This window comes from Takifugu flavidus, chromosome 1 (assembly GCF_003711565.1).
Source record: "Takifugu flavidus isolate HTHZ2018 chromosome 1, ASM371156v2, whole genome shotgun sequence".
Lineage (NCBI taxonomy): Eukaryota > Metazoa > Chordata > Actinopteri > Tetraodontiformes > Tetraodontidae > Takifugu > Takifugu flavidus.
Window position 1 is genome coordinate 5,863,072 of NC_079520.1, and position 16,491 is coordinate 5,879,562.

At 46.1% G+C, this 16,491-nt stretch overlaps 3 protein-coding genes across 5 annotated transcripts; 1 reads left to right on the plus strand and 2 right to left on the minus strand.

Annotated features, from left to right (window-relative positions):
• gtf2e1 (general transcription factor IIE, polypeptide 1, alpha) lies at nt 1–6,197 on the minus strand. 2 transcript variants are annotated; one of them, XR_008951723.1, is made up of 7 exons: nt 6,053–6,197; nt 5,404–5,699; nt 5,146–5,303; nt 4,224–4,419; nt 3,796–4,034; nt 1,942–2,724; nt 1–1,791 (listed from the first exon to the last, which is right to left on the minus strand). XR_008951723.1 is itself a non-coding variant. In XM_057040904.1 (6 exons), exons 2-6 carry the CDS (start codon nt 5,691–5,693, stop codon nt 2,294–2,296), a joined length of 1,314 nt encoding a protein of 437 aa, XP_056896884.1. In that variant the 5' UTR covers nt 5,694–5,699; nt 6,053–6,197; the 3' UTR covers nt 1–2,293. The 2 variants fall into 2 exon arrangements, 1 of the variants encoding a protein (XP_056896884.1); XM_057040904.1 differs by having other exon boundaries at nt 1–2,724.
• A 163-nt stretch (nt 6,198–6,360) lies between these two features.
• rabl3 (RAB, member of RAS oncogene family-like 3) lies at nt 6,361–8,952 on the plus strand. Its single transcript, XM_057034699.1, has 8 exons — nt 6,361–6,431; nt 6,840–6,931; nt 7,063–7,192; nt 7,286–7,400; nt 7,488–7,638; nt 7,893–7,964; nt 8,171–8,209; nt 8,336–8,952. Exons 1-8 carry the CDS (start codon nt 6,386–6,388, stop codon nt 8,390–8,392), a joined length of 702 nt encoding a protein of 233 aa, XP_056890679.1. The 5' UTR covers nt 6,361–6,385; the 3' UTR covers nt 8,393–8,952.
• Nucleotides 8,580–16,150, minus strand: LOC130526775 (mast cell protease 1A-like). 2 transcript variants are annotated; one of them, XM_057034690.1, is made up of 5 exons: nt 16,040–16,150; nt 15,799–15,946; nt 15,588–15,720; nt 15,225–15,485; nt 8,580–8,808 (listed from the first exon to the last, which is right to left on the minus strand). In XM_057034690.1, exons 1-5 carry the CDS (start codon nt 16,089–16,091, stop codon nt 8,653–8,655), a joined length of 750 nt encoding a protein of 249 aa, XP_056890670.1. In that variant the 5' UTR covers nt 16,092–16,150; the 3' UTR covers nt 8,580–8,652. The 2 variants fall into 2 exon arrangements, with proteins under 2 accessions (XP_056890670.1, XP_056890663.1); XM_057034683.1 differs by lacking the exon at nt 8,580–8,808 and adding an exon at nt 14,927–15,156.
• Nucleotides 16,151–16,491: the final 341 nt, after the last annotated feature.

Sequence of the window (16,491 nt, forward strand, 5' to 3'; positions counted from 1 at the left end):
TTGGTTAGAAAAAGGTACTTTCTTTTATTAAACTCCGGTACATCTTGTCACTTCATGTGGCAACATGAAGTTAATTCACAAGGTTCTTTGCGTTTCCTTGCAGTCATTTCCCCCAAACTTTGAAGTGCAGCAACATTCAGTTTCTCCTGTAGGACAGATCACGCTAAATCTGGCCCCAGAGTCGTTACTCCTCATATGCTACAACATTAACGTTCATCTGGAGTCCTGTTATTACATGAGAGAGACACATTTAGCTGCTTTACGCATCCATGGGAGCACCGATCACCATTCTGATAAATCAAGCTACACCCCTGGGCAAGTCGCCAGCTCACGGGCATCTCGGAAGTGCTCTGAAGGTGTTCTGGCACCTCCTCCCTACTACTGCAACACCTTTTCCAGAACCAAGGCTTGAACAGAGACCCTCCGCTGAGTCGTCAAAATTACTAATAACAAATATGCATCAAATTTGGTTAAGATTCAAGCTGTTGGAGAAGTGAAAGCATTTTTATATGCATTTGTTTATGGTATAAAGGTAGATTTAAGGACAGTAAACATATTTTTGATGGTTTAATGTGATGACCGAAACCCACTTTGCCATTTTCTGGAACGAGACGCCCCCTGCTGGCCGACTGGAGCTTTGTAAACTCAATAATCGGCCTAAAATGTATGAAAGCAGTTTTTTAAACTAACTATAAAGGATGTAAATGCAGCATTATAACAAAATAGAATTACAGCAATGTGGTTACAACTAATCACAATGAAAAATCCTTTAAACAAAACAAAAACGGGAGAAATGCGACAGCAGAGAGCTCTGTGACAGGTCTAACATTTCATTTGTGATTAGACACGGCCCAGCTTTCTCCAAATGTCAGGCTTATATCAGTCTTTAATATCAGTCTTCCGATTTTAGGGGGGAAAATTGCCTCCATCCTGCGTGAGTGACCCAATACTTGGGGTTGCAAAGGAAAAAATAAAAAATAAAAAAAAAAATAAACACACCCTGTAGTGCAGGAGCACATTTGGAGGGAATGTATGGGAGTGTGTAATCTAAACAATTTGAATGCATATTTCATTTGGCTGTGACATAACAAGACAGGAAAGGTCTCACATGAAAGGTAAGTGAAGTGTGGAAATGGCACGACATTCTTATCCCTTGAGGCTGATTTATCCGAGCCCACTTGTATTAAATTTCCTACCACACATACATGAAAGAATCCATATTTATAATAACTCCCGGGCTTTCCTGTATCTGATTACAGTCCAAACAAGCTCAAATGAGATTAAATGTAATTTTACCCACAGAGTGTTTATACTGGCTGTTTCATTAAACGGGAACCTTTCAGCAGCACATTTCAACCCTTTTTTCAGCTTTGATCAACTAATGATCATTCAGGCTGACAGGAATTTGTCCTTCAAGGGAACAGATCTAATCCACGGAGACGTGACGAATATTCAGGTTTGCTTGTAATTGGTTTCGGATTACAATTCAGTATAATTTGGACTACCTACAACATCGACGTGGGAAATAAAGTGCCACTCAACACACAACACACCTCCATCCGTCCATAATGCTGTTCTTTGGGTATATTTTACCATCACAATGTTTTTAGATTACCGGTAAATGGTTTCAGGTACTGACCCAATACCAGACTTCACACAGCTGTACTGACACCTGATGAGCTTTTCCATTGAGATGCAGCTTGGTTCTTGTTAAAGCACTGAAGAATTTATTCCGACAGAAGGTTAAAGCTTTAAAATCCTTCTCATTTGGCACTTTGACCATCTAGAAGTCTCTGGCTGGACTGTGCCGGCGGCTGCGGGAATTTGCTCAGTTGCACAGCAGAGGACGCGACCTTGGGCTGGTGCTGAGCGCTGCAATAACCAACATCGAAGCAGTAATTTGAATTTTCAACCTTGTTACTGAAGCAACTCCAGTGTCACGATGCAAATGATGTTGTCATGGCTAAATAAAAGCAGTTAATGTTGATGTAACAAAACACACATGATGCTTTAAATGTACGTAGACAGCTGTATTGAGTAAACCTGGGGTGGGGGTGGGGGGGCACTGTGAGAGATGGAAAATATCAGTAAAAATACAAGACAGCTGGTTGGAACTCAGACGTGAAATGAAAACTAAAAAGAAAACATTAAGTTGGCGGTTTGAGCGGACCGCCGATAGAACACCGTGGCTGTGGCCCAAGACACTGTCAGCACCAGCTGATCAATACCATCCTTCTGTTTGATGAGCTTGACTAAAAATAAAGTTTCCGGCTCTTTGATGATGTGTCTGAGATCAGTAGTACATGTCCTGGTAGAGGTTTTGTCCCATTTCTATGTAAGCCTCTTTCTCCTGTGCGGACATCTGGGCCACCAGCTCCGGCCTCTGGCTGACCTCTCTGTACAAGAACGACCGCCCCCCCACCATCACCGTCGGCTCCGCGACCTCCTCAAAGTCGTCCTCGTCGTCCTCGTCTTCGTCCTGCCGTTTCTGAGCAGGTGGAGGGTTTGCGGGCAACTCGTCGTCCGATTCGCTCGTGTCGCTGTCCGAGTCGCTGCCGTTGGCTGTTGCCGTGGCGAGCCCCCTGGCAGCGGTGCCGGCTGCCACGGCCCCGCTGGCTACGCTCCTCTTCTCGTGGATTAGCAAGGCACGCATCACTTCCTCATTTTCATTAGACTGACCTGCGCCGGCGACGACTCCATCCTGGGCTCCTGCTAAGTCACCATCTGAGGAAACAACAGTAACTCTCTTCTATCAAGGCTGGATAATCCCTCATCAACATGCACGTTATAGCATCCAGTGTGAAGGGAGAAGGTTGAATCATTGGTGTCCTCAAACACTAATCATTGATTTTGGGGCTGGACCGATGAACAAAAGGACAACGCCATTGCCGTTGACATTTGGAAATGATTAATCATTACAAATTAAATATCTGATTATTAGTAATATAATCAAGCACATTTGGTTCAGTAGAAGTCAAACCAAGCAGAAAATGTTTGTAAAGCCGGGGGGGAAAAAAACACCGTCAGTCTGAAAGCCAGAGCGCCTTATTGACAGGGCAGTGGCCCAAAACTAATCCAGTGTTTATATGTAACTATAAATTGATGTTAAATTGTGAGCAGTCAAAAATGTGGGGCAAAATAAACCAGGACAGGACAGGAAACTGCAGGGAAATATAGCGATAAGTGCACTTTTGTGCTCAGCATTGTTGGTCCTGTCCACGCTATCATCTGCACAAAGCCAGTGTACTCAAAGCACCCGACCATCGACAGCTGCACACTCAGCATTTAAGTGTGGGAGGGAATTTAACGAAGACTTTAACATCTTCTGACTGGGCCTCCTGATTACTCAACAAAATAAACTTGAAATGTAAAATCAAACACATTGATGTGGCCCTGCTTTGATTTCAGGGACTCTAGACAAGAAGACCAGTGCTTATTACCAATTAGCTTGATGGACTGCTTAGAGGCATCTTATATTAACACTTAATATCTCACGGCTGTCTTAGCAATGCTTATCTAAGAGATTCAAGTCAGTTAACCCCGTGAACTTTGCTGCAAACACACTTTGTCCATGGGAGGAAGCTCAACTCTCCCTCTTACGTAACGGGTGCGCATGCAAAACAAGAAAAACTCTAAATAACCGGCCCTGTCCACTCACCTGGGGTGTCTTCCTAGACAGAAAAGCAGTATATGTGGGGACAATATGTTCCGTGTGATGCATACTCAATGTCAACAGAAGATCAAAGCTGATTTTTCCAGACAGCTATTTCATAAACGGGTGGAACTCTCACTTACGTGTCTTTAGGGCGTCCACGTCGCTATAAGCCCCTTGCACGGTGCTCTGCGTCATCCAGACGGGCCTCTCCTTAGGTGCGCTGCTCTCTGTGGGACGCTTCTGATGTTCGTTCTGCTCGTCCATGCTGATAACAACATTCTGGGTGTACAGGTCCGCATAGGCTGAAGACTTGTTGGCCCAGGCCTCCCGGTGCGGGCCGCCGGCAGAGTTCACTCCAGAAGCTGCAGATCGTTCACGGCTATAACAAAATTCAATATTTGTTAAGCTTTTGGGCTGCAAGATGAACTCAGACAGGGAAAAAAAAGAAATCAGGCTAAAACCCATAATTTAATATTATTAGATAATATTGATGGGACTGTATTTACTCAAATCCTAATAAAAAAAGAGGGCAAAAACAACAATTCTCGAGACATTCTCAGGAACTGACCTCTGTTTGAGGGCTGGTATCTCAGCTGGCTCAGGCTCCAGCAAATCATGGGATAAGTTCACGTCTTCAGTCTCCCTTAGCAGCACATAGATGGGCTCAATCTGTTCGTTGAAGCGTGCCACCAGCGTCCTGGCGTCAGGACAGACGGAGGCATCCTCTTCTACCTCCGTCTGGCAGAAGGTGCAACGGAATGTTCCTGAATGTTTGTATGAGGGGACTGATTAAAATGAAAGCCTATCTCAAATAAAACACCTCATTTACTGCCAAAAGCTGGAGGCTGAGGAATGTTGGTGATTCAGAATAGGGCTTTGGAGGCATCATTATTATCATTGTTGTTAGCCTCATGACATGCAGAAAATTACATTTGCAGCAAATTGCAACAGTAATATATCTATTTGAACCAGATATACAGTTTTCCTGCTTCAGGTTGACTTTCAGTGTATACATTGTATTCAAGAAATAATAATATACTAATAATATACTTGTCAACTCTTACTGCATCATATAAGGGAATGTACGCATATTGACAGTGTTTGCCCCATCTGGCCTTTTCTTTCTTAGGCATTTTATTTACTCTAATTTGGATTCATCTGATAAGGTTACATTTATTTTTATCTCTAATTTTTATATAAGTTTAAAGAATTTCATTTCAGATTGAAGTTCTAATAGTTGTCTAGTTATTTTCATCCATCACAGAAAATGTATATAGGAATTCACAATACTGGAAAATAACATTTCCAATATGTGACAGAAATGTAACAAGTTTCTGGCCTAAAAGCCTAAATGTAACAAATAAACACAAATACATAAAAACACATACATACATTTTAAAGTGCTCCCCCTTTTTAAAGTGATTTTAAAATATCTCTTGCGGCCAAAGACGATTCACAGTAAAGCTCTGAATGCGTGTGCTGACCCATACCCGTCATTGGGTCAAAGAGCTGGTTAGCCTCTAGGTCAGTGAAGGTAGAGGAGCAGCAAGGGCACCGGAAGGAGGCCCGGTTGGTGGAGTCTCGCTCGTCCGTCTCAATCCGTCGTCTCATGTGATCCAACTTATACTTGACCACGTTCACCAATAACCTAAAAGTATCAGACTCACATTTTATGATCAAAATGGAGGTTAAGGATGGGAAAAAGTTGCTTCAATACTGGGCCATTGTGTGTAAAAGAGGAGTAGCACCTGTAGTTGATGAAGTAGTAGTTGTGCCGGGTTGTTTTGCCATCCGGAGCCGTCTCCACCCTCATGCGGCATTTGACAAACTTGTCTGCCTTCAGCGTGTTGAGCACGGAGCGAAGCTGTTTGCGGTCAAACTTGAGCAGCTCCAGCATGTCTTCCTCACGCACACATGGGTTCCGGATCAGCACATCCAGGGCCAAAGCATGGTCCATTCCATAGAAGCCCCTTACGACCTGCTTGGCTAAACGCTTCAGTGCTGCAGGGACCTCAGTTAGCAGCTCTGGTTCTATCATCTTGTTCTGTACAAAGAGATGATACAGTTTTATACAAGATCTACATGCAATTTTCCCCAATCTGTCCCCAATTGACATATTTTGCACAACTGACAATGCCTATAATAACGTAACAATAACATCCTGAGCTAACACAATGAAAATAGAAAAAAGTAGCAGCTAAGGAAGATAGTTGATAGCTCAAACAACAGTTACGGCAGTAAATCTAATCACCTTTAAAACTCACAAATAAATAAGAAATACAGTTTCTTTGAAAGTTCAGCTATAGTTTGACGTTATCCTCTGAGGCTAAAAAGCAATGCTAAGTGTACATATTTTCACAGAAAGCTGCTAGATTAGCGTCTTGACTCCAGACTTACCTGAGAAGGCTATTTTTCAGTGTTGAACCTCCAATCAACTTTTGCGGCCGATATGCAACGGAATAAACAACCACTTTTGCATCTCTACGCCTTCAAATGATCAGACACGATAGCATGCTGTGGGCGCTATTGAAACCACAACCTCGGAAACAAAACCAAAGGAAAAAACGAATCCCTCCTTCCAGCCAATTGAAACGAGGTAATTATGATTGACGGATTTTGTGACGAATTACTTTCTCGTTCCTCGACGCTATTATAACCAATCGTATCAGACGATTCATAGTTAGGGCGGAGCTTATACAGTTTTCTTCCGGTTTGTCGCTGTCATCAAAAATGGCTTCCCTTGACAGGGTAAAAGTGCTGGTTTTAGGAGATTCTGGTGGGTTTATTAGTAATTTATTAATCGTGGCTGTTATTTTAAGATGTTCTAATTGTTAAGGAAAACTGCTCGCTATGGGAAACGTATCCTTGCTTGTACCCCTTGTGATTGGCGTAAAGATGGTGTCTTTACTGTTTTATTGACCCAAATACCTGACGCAATATTATTTTTCTTACATCTGCTGGAAACGGTGGTTTGTTTTCTGAACGACAAATGATTCTTCATTTACTAAACTAAATGCAAATGGTTGCAAAACTTTAGAGTAATCATTGAAAATGGAGAACTGAATATCAAAGAGTGGAATCTATTACCTGGACACAAACTTTAAGTTTACAGCATTAGGATTGAAAGTGACTTGAAGAGAAATAGTATTTTTCACTATGTTTTTGTCCATCCCATATTATCCAGGGGTAGGGAAGTCCTCCTTGGTCCATCTTCTATGCCAGAACCAGGTTTTAGGAAATCCATCCTGGACTGTTGGCTGTTCAGTGGATGTTCGGGTAAGAACATTAAACCCTCGTCAGTCACCATATGACACTAAAACAAATACGGTAATTGTGTTTATTGTGTTCACGATGCTGCTGAAACCTGAGTCTTTAACCTGAGTTAAATAACATTACATCCTGCACAGGTTCAGGACTATAAGGAGGGAACACCCGAGGAAAAAGCATACTACATCGAACTCTGGGATGTTGGAGGATCCATCGGCAGTGCCAGCAGTGTCAAAAGCACCAGAGCAGTTTTCTACAATTCAGTAAATGGTAAATATATACATGTGACTATTAAAGGAAATCTGACTTCTAATTTGAATCAAATGGTTTTAGTAAGTTGTTGTTTTCTTCTTGTATTTTCAGGAATTATATTAGTGCATGATTTAACAAATAAAAAATCCTCACAGAATCTTTATCGCTGGTCATTAGAAGCATTAAACAAAGATTCTTCTCCAACTGGAGTGATTGTCTCAAACGGGTGAGCGTACATGTACGATATGTCGGTATAGTTTTGTGTTGTTCTGTTGATTCTGGAGAATTAGCTTCCTTTCTTCTCTCCCATCAGGGAATATGACCGAGAACAGTTTGCTGAGAACCCTGTTCCTTTACTCCTGATTGGCACAAAGTTTGACCAGATTCCAGAGACCAAACGCAGTGAAGTTCTCACTCGGACGGCCTTCCTCTCTGAAGACTTTAATGCTGAGGAGATCAATCTGGTGGGTCAAATTTAGGCCTTTGAATTACTTTGGGTATAGATGGGCTAATGTAACTCTGGCGACACCTAGTGGTGGTTTAACTCGACCTAATGGATTTTAAAGCAAAATCATTTGCAGATTAACTCATTTGAAACATTCTATAGTGACATTCTCAGTTCAAAGCATAATAATTAGGACGTAGGACATGTGAGAATGAAACCAAAACTGAGTGGATGTGGCTGAAGTGGTTTTCTGTTTGTTTTCTGCTCCTCCAGGACTGCACCAACCCACGATACCTTGCTGCAGGCACCTCAAATGCGGTGAAGCTGAGCAGGTTTTTCGACAAGGTGAGAAAGTCGGCGCTCTTCACCGTGATGCAAAATTTCCCCGAGATGCATCAGATCCGTCCGCTGTGTTAATGACAACCTTTAATGCTCATATTAAACCTCGCACCAGCAGAAGCTCAAGTACCCTCTCAACCAATGTTCTTGTCATTTGAGAAGCTCTGCATTTGCTGGGTGATGCATTTAAAGTCGCCCTCTTTCCCCGACAGGTCATAGAGAAGAGATATTTCACAAGAGATCCAAGTCAGGTGAGTCAGGTTTGCATTAATGAGCCTGAAATGGGAAAACAATCATTTTAGCTCAACAGTTTGTTTCAGTTTGATGTTGAGCTGCCCCCCCGCTGACACGCCGCGTTTGCTCCACTTGATCTGCAGATGACGGGTTTCACAGACAGGAAACGGTTCAACTTCAAAAGCTTGCACTATGACTGAGAGCGGCGGTCTGGGGGCGGTTGACCATGGTGCACCGAGAGGAAACGTCTCATTCACTCGTACTTTCTCCACCTTAGTGTAACCCAAATCTCTTTCTTTCTTTCTTTTTTTTTTTTCTTTCTTTCTTTCTTTTTTTTTTTAAACATTCCCTCCGCAGATGTGAGTGTAAAGAAAAATAGACTCGTAGTTTTCAGTGTGTGCGTTTTTAATTTTGGCTCAAACTTGAGAAGCGAGACGTTTCGGCCACTCTTGGTCGTCCTCTAGAATCTCTGCATCACACTCTGAATCCACGGGACAAAGAAGGAGACTTTCATGAAGACGTGGGGATACCTGGCATGGCTGCAGTTGTCCTTGTAGGTGAACGCCGTTAACCCCCGAAGCTTGTTGCTGCAGAGCAGCGGTCCGCCAGAGTCTCCCTGCAGGGGGACAAAAGACGTTCAGACGCGGCCCCCCCGTGTCGGCTGCTCACACCGTTGCTCCTTACCTGGCAAACTCCCCCCTTCTTTCTGTCAAATTTGGTGCAAATCATGTGTGTTCCATTAAAATACTGCTGCCAAATATTTTTGCACTCGAAGTCGAACTGCGTCTGCTCGGTGGCCTCCTTCAGCACCTTGGAGGCGGGCAGGTTCTCTCCAGTCTGCCCCCACCCGGCCACGGTGCAGCGAAGGTGCGCTCGAATCCTCCCGCCTTTCTTCAGGAGTTCGATGGGTCTCACGTACTTGTTCAACACCGCCGCACGTTTGAGCTGAGAACAGTGTAACTGTCGGTGAACACACCACAACACCACCGACACTAGGGGGGGGGTCTGGCAGGATGAACACACACGTCTGTGTTTACCTTCAGCAGCATGACATCATAATCGTACTTTCCGGTGTATTGGGGATGAGGGATGAACTCGGCCACCTCCATCCTCTGCTGGCTGGCCTCCGCCTGCCTGATGTTGTGAGCTCCGAGGACCACTGTCATCCCGCGCTGCGGAGCGAGAGCAGAGGGCAGCTGAAGGTCGACCAGCTCAACGTTGGAGGCTACGTTTCTGCGAGATGAGCTCACTGTTTGCAGTGTGCAGAGGTGAGGACAAAGTCCTGGCGAATAAGTATCCCTCCACAGGTGTGGTCTTTCCCAACCTGCAGTGAAGCCATGTAGGGTCTGGAATGAGGCTTCGCCTCTTTCCCACCCACGATGCCGCTGTCAGACGCCCCTTCGGGAGAAGCAAAACCAAAACGAAGCAAGACTCCAGAATAAAAACTCATCATCAGTCAACATCTGTCTGAAGTTTAGAGGGACTTCTTACCGGTGAAGGAGAGCAGCTGAAGAGAAACGATGGCCCAGAATGTGATGTTCATGGTCTCTGAAGGCTGGTAAAGCTGAGAGTGAGACCCCCCCACCCTCCACTGGCTTTTATTCTCTCCCACCTCCAGCGGAAACAGCACAGAAACCACCACGCCGAGACACAAAGTGAGGTGATTCTGTCACGTTAATGTTGGTTGTATCGGGTTAAAATGGCTTTTGATCCTTTGATTTTAAACTGAACAACTATTGAGGGGGTTTTCTGTTGAAGCAGCCGTAAGAGAAGGGCACACAAACGCACCACGGGCACAGCTCGTGTGCACGGCTCCATCATTTTAAACCGAGTAGAGACGTGCTGCCCCTCTTTTCCTGTCTGTTTTATTTAAAAGAAATAAGACTGAAAAATGTGTTTAAATTCAAATGCGCGCTGGCACAGAAAGGTGTGAGATTCACATTTCCTGTGAGGCAACTTCAGTTTTGTTGGTAACCGACAGAGCTGCGAGGTTTCTAGCAGCGCAGCAACAATAAACCCCCAGAGGTACCAGCAAGTGCTAGCATGCTACATAGCCTTAGCATAGCCTCACCAACAACTAAGAGTGACTTATTTAAAATGAACAATAAACATGAGAGTGGAAACAAACCCAGACCATCAACCCAGACCTCATCAGGAAGGAGGGCTGCCAGCAATCATCCATTTCTTCTTCTGTCTGCAGGCTGAAGTTCATATAATTGACGTTTGATGCTTCTTTTCTCCCTCATTTCCCAGCATTATTTCTCCCTTTCATCTTGTGCGAGGAGCAACTGTGTGAGCCAACTCTTGCAGCTCTGTTTAGGCCAGGTCAAGACCCCAAGACGGGGGGGGAGGGGGCTCTGTCAGACTGTGTAAACTCTTTTTATTAGTTCATAGCAAACCTGGCAGGGATTAATGATCTTGTTGTACCAGGCTACTTAAAAGCTGCTGCTGCTAGCTGCGTGTAATCCCATCAGATTAAGACTAGTAAAGATCTTTAACGTTTTATGAGATTTGCTGCATCAACCCTGCATATTTTCTCTTAATCACTGGTTGAGCGGTTACTGAGGCCCTCCTGATCATCTCTGGAGACTTCAATCATGTGACCCTGGACTCCACACTGGCTGCTCTCCACCAGGTTATTGACTGCCCCACAAGAAACAACAGGACGATCAACCTACTGTACACCAACGTCAAGGAGGCATACAGAGTCATCGCTCTCCCCCCATTGGGCAAGTCGGACCACAACCTGGTGTACGTGCAGCCCCAGTACACCCCACTGGTCCAAAGGCAGGCAGCCTCCACACGCTCCATCAGGAGATGGACTCCTGCAGCAGAGGAGGCTCTGAAGGACTGCTTCAACATCACGGACTGGGATGTACTGCTGGGGGAACATGAAGAGGACATAGATGAGATGACCGACCGTCTCACAGACTACCTCAACTTCTGTGTAGATGTGGTTGTCCCCACCAAGACTGTACAGTGTTAGCCTAACAATAAGCCATGGGTAACACAGGAAGTCAAGGATGTCCTCAATAAGAAGAAAAAGGCCTTCAGAAATAAAGACAGGGAGGAGATGAAAGAAGCGCAGAGGGAGGTGAAACGCTGCCTGAAGGAGGCAAAGAACACCTACAGGAAGAAGGTGGAGAAGAAGCTGGCTGATAACAACATGCGGGACGTCTGGGAAGGTGTCAGGACCATCACTGGTCACAAAGCCAAGACCAGCATGGAAGGGGGAGGAGTGGAGAGGGCAAACGACCTGAACCAATTCTTCAACAGGTTCAGTCAGCCCACTCCACTCCAATCCTCTGCCCCCCACCTCAGCAGCCCAGTCCCCTCCAACCCCCAACCCCCTCCCAGCAGCCAAGCCCCCCTCTACCCCCCCCCTCCAACCCGCCACCCACCACAACTTCCCCCAACCGCCCTCCCCTCCTCCCTCCTCCACCTCCCCTCCCTCTGCTGACCTCCCTCCTCCCACCCTTCCACCTTCTACCACCCCCATCCCCCTGCTCTCACCATCCCCACATCCTCCCTGCTTCACGGCTGACCAGGTGAGGGGAGAACTGAGGAAGCTCCGGCCCAAAAGCAGCTGGACCGGATAGAGTCTGCCCCCGGCTCCTCAAGACCTGCGCTGCTGAACTCGGGGAGCCGCTACAACGGGTCTTCAACCTCAGCCTGGAGCTGGGGAAAGTGCCCACCTTATGGAAGACGTCCTGCATCATTCCTGTCCCCAAGAAGAACAGACCGAGTGAGCTGAACGACTTCCGGCCGGTGGCACTCACCTCACATCTGATGAAGACTCTGGAGCGGCTCTTCCTCAACCTCCTCAGGCCCCAGGTGCAGCACGCTGAGGACTCCTTACAGTTCGCCTACCGGGACAAAGTCGGTGTAGAGGACGCCATCATCTACCTGCTGCACCGAGTCCACTCACATCTGGACAAGGGGAGTGGCACAGCGAGAATCCTCTTTTTGGATTTCTCGAGTGCCTTCAACACGATCCAGCCCCTTGTCCTACAGGACAAGCTTCTACAGATGCGAGTGGACCCCTGCCTGGTTGCTTGGATCTCCAGCTACCTCACCGACAGGCCGCAGTTCGTCAGGATGAAGGACATCACGTCTGACACTGTGGTCAGCAGCATCGGTGCTCCACAGGGGACTGTGCTGTCCCCCATCCTCTTCACTCTGTACACCTCGGACTTCTGTTACAACTCTGAAATGTGTCACATTCAGAAGTTCGCTGATGACACAGCCATCGTTGGATGTATCAGAGACGACCAAGAGGAGGAGTACCGGTGCCTGGTGAGGGACTTTGTTGCCTGGTGCCACAACAACGGCCTGCAGCTCAACACTCCAAAAAACTAAAAACTGGTCATTGACTTTGGGAGGGACCGACCGAGACCTAGACCAGTTCAGATAGGAACGGAGGAGGTGGAGGGCGTGCAGACCTACATATCTTGGGCTGTGGCTGGACAACAGGCTGGACTGGACAAGCAACACGAGGCAGCTGTACAAAAAGACCCAGAGCAGGATGTACTTCCTGAGGAGACTCAGATCCTTTAACATCTGCAGGAAACTCCTCTGGATGTTCTACCAGTCTGTGGTCGCCAGCGTCCTGTCCTACGCTGTGGTGTGGGGGGGGGGGAGTGTGACAAAAGCAAACCTCTCCAGGCTGGAGAAGCTGATCAGGCGGGCCAGCTCGGTGGTTGGGATGAAGCTGGAACCTCTGGCGACAGTGGCAGAGAGGAGAACTATAGACAAGCTGCGGAGCATCATGGACAATGACCGCCACCCTCTGCACACTGTCCTCCACAGCCAGAGAAGCCTGATCAGCCAGAGGCTGCGCCTCCCCAAGTACAGGACCAACAGACTGGGGACTCATTCATCCCCCGAGCCATCAGGCTGTTCAACTCCTCACAGGGGGGGAGGAGGGCCAACAGGAGAACTGGAACAACACTGCAATAACATAATACTGGGACATCCATTCATTCAGTTCATTCATTCATTCAGTTCATTTATTTACATTTCTATAGTTTTATATTATATTCTATTTTTAATTTATTCTATTGTATTTCTTATTTTATTCTATTTTTTTTTTATTATTTTTTAATTTTTTAAACATTGCTGTACGTTTCTTTGGGGAGATGCTAATTTCCCTAATGGACACCCCCTAAAGGGATCAATAAAGTACCCTGATTCTGATGATTCTGATACTTTCACCGCAGTATTTTCTGTTAAGTGGATGTTCGGGTAAGAACATTAAACCCTCGTCAGTCACCATATGACACTAAAACAAATACGGTAATTGTGTTTATTGTGTTCACGATGCTGCTGAAACCTGAGTCTTTAACCTGAGTTAAATAACATTACATCCTGCACAGGTTCAGGACTATAAGGAGGGAACACCGAGGAGGAAAAAGCATACTACATCGAACTCTGGGATGTTGGAGGATCCATCGGCAGCGCCAGCAGTGTCAAAAGCACCAGAGCAGTTTTCTACAATTCAGTAAATGGTAAATATATACATATGACTATTAAAGGAAATTTGACTTCTAATTTGAATCAAATGGTTTTAGTAAGTTGTTGTTTTCTTCTTGTATTTTCAGGAATTATATTAGTGCATGATTTAACAAATAAAAAATCCTCACAGAATCTTTATCGCTGGTCATTAGAAGCATTAAACAAAGATTCTTCTCCAACTGGAGTGATTGTCTCAAACGGGTGAGCGTACATGTACGATATGTCGGTATAGTTTTGTGTTGTTCTGTTGATTCTGGAGAATTAGCTTCCTTTCTTCTCTCCCATCAGGGAATATGACCGAGAGCAGTTTGCTGAGAACCCTGTTCCTTTACTCCTGATTGGCACAAAGTTTGACCAGATTCCAGAGACCAAACGCAGTGAAGTTCTCACTCGGACGGCCTTCCTCTCTGAAGACTTTAATGCTGAGGAGATCAATCTGGTGGGTCAAATTTAGGCCTTTGAATTACTTTGGGTATAGATGGGCTAATGTAACTCTGGCGACACCTAGTGGTGGTTTAACTCGACCTAATGGATTTTAAAGCAAAATCATTTGCAGATTAACTCATTTGAAACATTCTATAGTGACATTCTCAGTTCAAAGCATAATAATTAGGACGTAGGACATGTGAGAATGAAACCAAAACTGTCTGAGTGGATGTGACTGAAGGGGTTTTCTGTTTGTTTTCTGCTCCTCCAGGACTGCACCAACCCACGATACCTTGCTGCAGGCACCTCAAATGCGGTGAAGCTGAGCAGGTTTTTCGACAAGGTGAGAAAGTCGGCGCTCTTCACCGTGATGCAAAATTTCCCCGAGATGCATCAGATCCGTCCGCTGTGTGTTAATGACAACCTTTAATGCTGATATTAAACCTTGCACCAGCAGAAGCTCAAGTACCCTCTCAACCAATGTTCTTGTCATTTGAGAAGCTCTGCATTTGCTGGGTGATGCATTTAAAGTCGCCCTCTTTCCCCGACAGGTCATAGAGAAGAGATATTTCACAAGAGATCCAAGTCAGGTGAGTCAGGTTTGCATTAATGAGCTTGCACTATGACTGAGAGCGGTTGACCATGGTGCACCGAGAGGACACGTCTCATTCACAGTACTTTCTCCACCTTAGTGTAACCCACCTATTTATTTCTTTATTTTTTTTTTATTCTTTCTTTTTTTTTTTTAAACATTCCCTCCGCAGACGTGAGTGTAAAGAAAAATAGACTCGTAGTTTTCAGTGTGTGCGTTTTTAATTTTGGCTCAAACTTCAGAAGCGAGACGTTTTCGGCCACTCTTGGTCGTCCTCTAGAACCTCTGCATCACACTCTGAATCCACGGGACAAAGAAGGAGACTTTCATGAAGACGTGGGGATACTCGTCGTGGCTGCACTTGTTGAGTACGGTGAACGCCGTTAACCCCCGAAGCTTGTTGCTGCAGAGCAGCGGTCCGCCGGAGTCTCCCTGCAGGGGGACAAAAGACGTTCAGACGCCGCCCCCCCCCGTCGGCTGCTCACACCGTTGCTCCTTACCTGGCAAACTCCCCCTTTCTTTCTGTCAAATTTGGTGCAAATCATTTGTGTTCCATTAAAATGCTGCTGCCAAATATCTTTGCACTTGAATCTGGACAGCGTCTCCTCGGTGGCCTCCTTCAGCACCTTGGAGGTGGGCTGGTTCTCTCCAGTCCGCCCCCACCCGGCCACGGCGCAGCGAAGGTGGTCTCGAATCCTCCCGCCTTTCTTCGGGAGTTCGATGGGTCTCACGTACTTGTTCAGCACCGCCGCACGTTTGAGCTGAGAACAGTGTAACTGTCGGTGAACACACCACAACACCACCGACACTGGTGGGGGGGGGGGGGGTGGTCTGGCAGGATGAACACACACGTCTGTGTTTACCTTCAGCAGCATGACATCATAAACGAACTTTCTGTATTGGGGGTGAGGGATGAACTCGGCCACCTCCATCCTCTGCTGGCTGGCCTCCTGCCTGCCGATGTTGTGAGCTCCGAGGACCGCTGTCATCCCGGCGCTGCGGAGCGAGAGCAGAGGGCAGCTGAAGGTCGAGCAGCTCAACGTTGGAGGCTACGTTTCTGCGAGATGAGCTCACCGTTTGCAGTGTGCAGAGGTGAGGACAAAGTCCTGGCGAATGAGTATCCCTCCACAGGTGTGGTTTTTCCCAACCTGCAGTGAAGCCATGTAGGGTCTGGAATGAGGCTTCGCCTCTTTCCCACCCACGATGCCGCTGTCAGACGCCCCTTCGGGAGAAGCAAAACCAAAACGAAGCAAGACTCCAGAATAAAAACTCATCATCAGTCAACATCTGTCTGAAGTTTAGAGGGACTTCTTACCGGTGAAGGAGAGCAGCTGAAGAGAAACGATGGCCCAGAATGTGACGTTCATGGTCTCTGAAGGCTGGTAAAGCTGAGAGTGAGACCCCCCCCACCTCCACTGGCTTTTATTCTCTCCCACCTCCAGCGGAAACAGCACAGAAACCACCACGCCGAGACACAAAGTGAGGTGATTCTGTCACGTTAATGTTGGTTGTACCGGGTTAAAAAGGCTTTTGATCCTTTGATTTTAAACTGAACAACTATTGAGGGGGTTTTCTGTTGAAGCAGCCGTAAGAGAAGGGCACACAAACGCACCACGGGCACAGCTCGTGTGAACGGCTCCATCATTTTAAACCGAGTAGAGACGTGCTGCCCCTCTTTTCCTGTCTGTTTTATTTAAAAGAAATAAGACTGAAAAATGTGTTTAAATTCAAATGCGCGCTGGCACAGAAAGGTGTGAGATTCACATT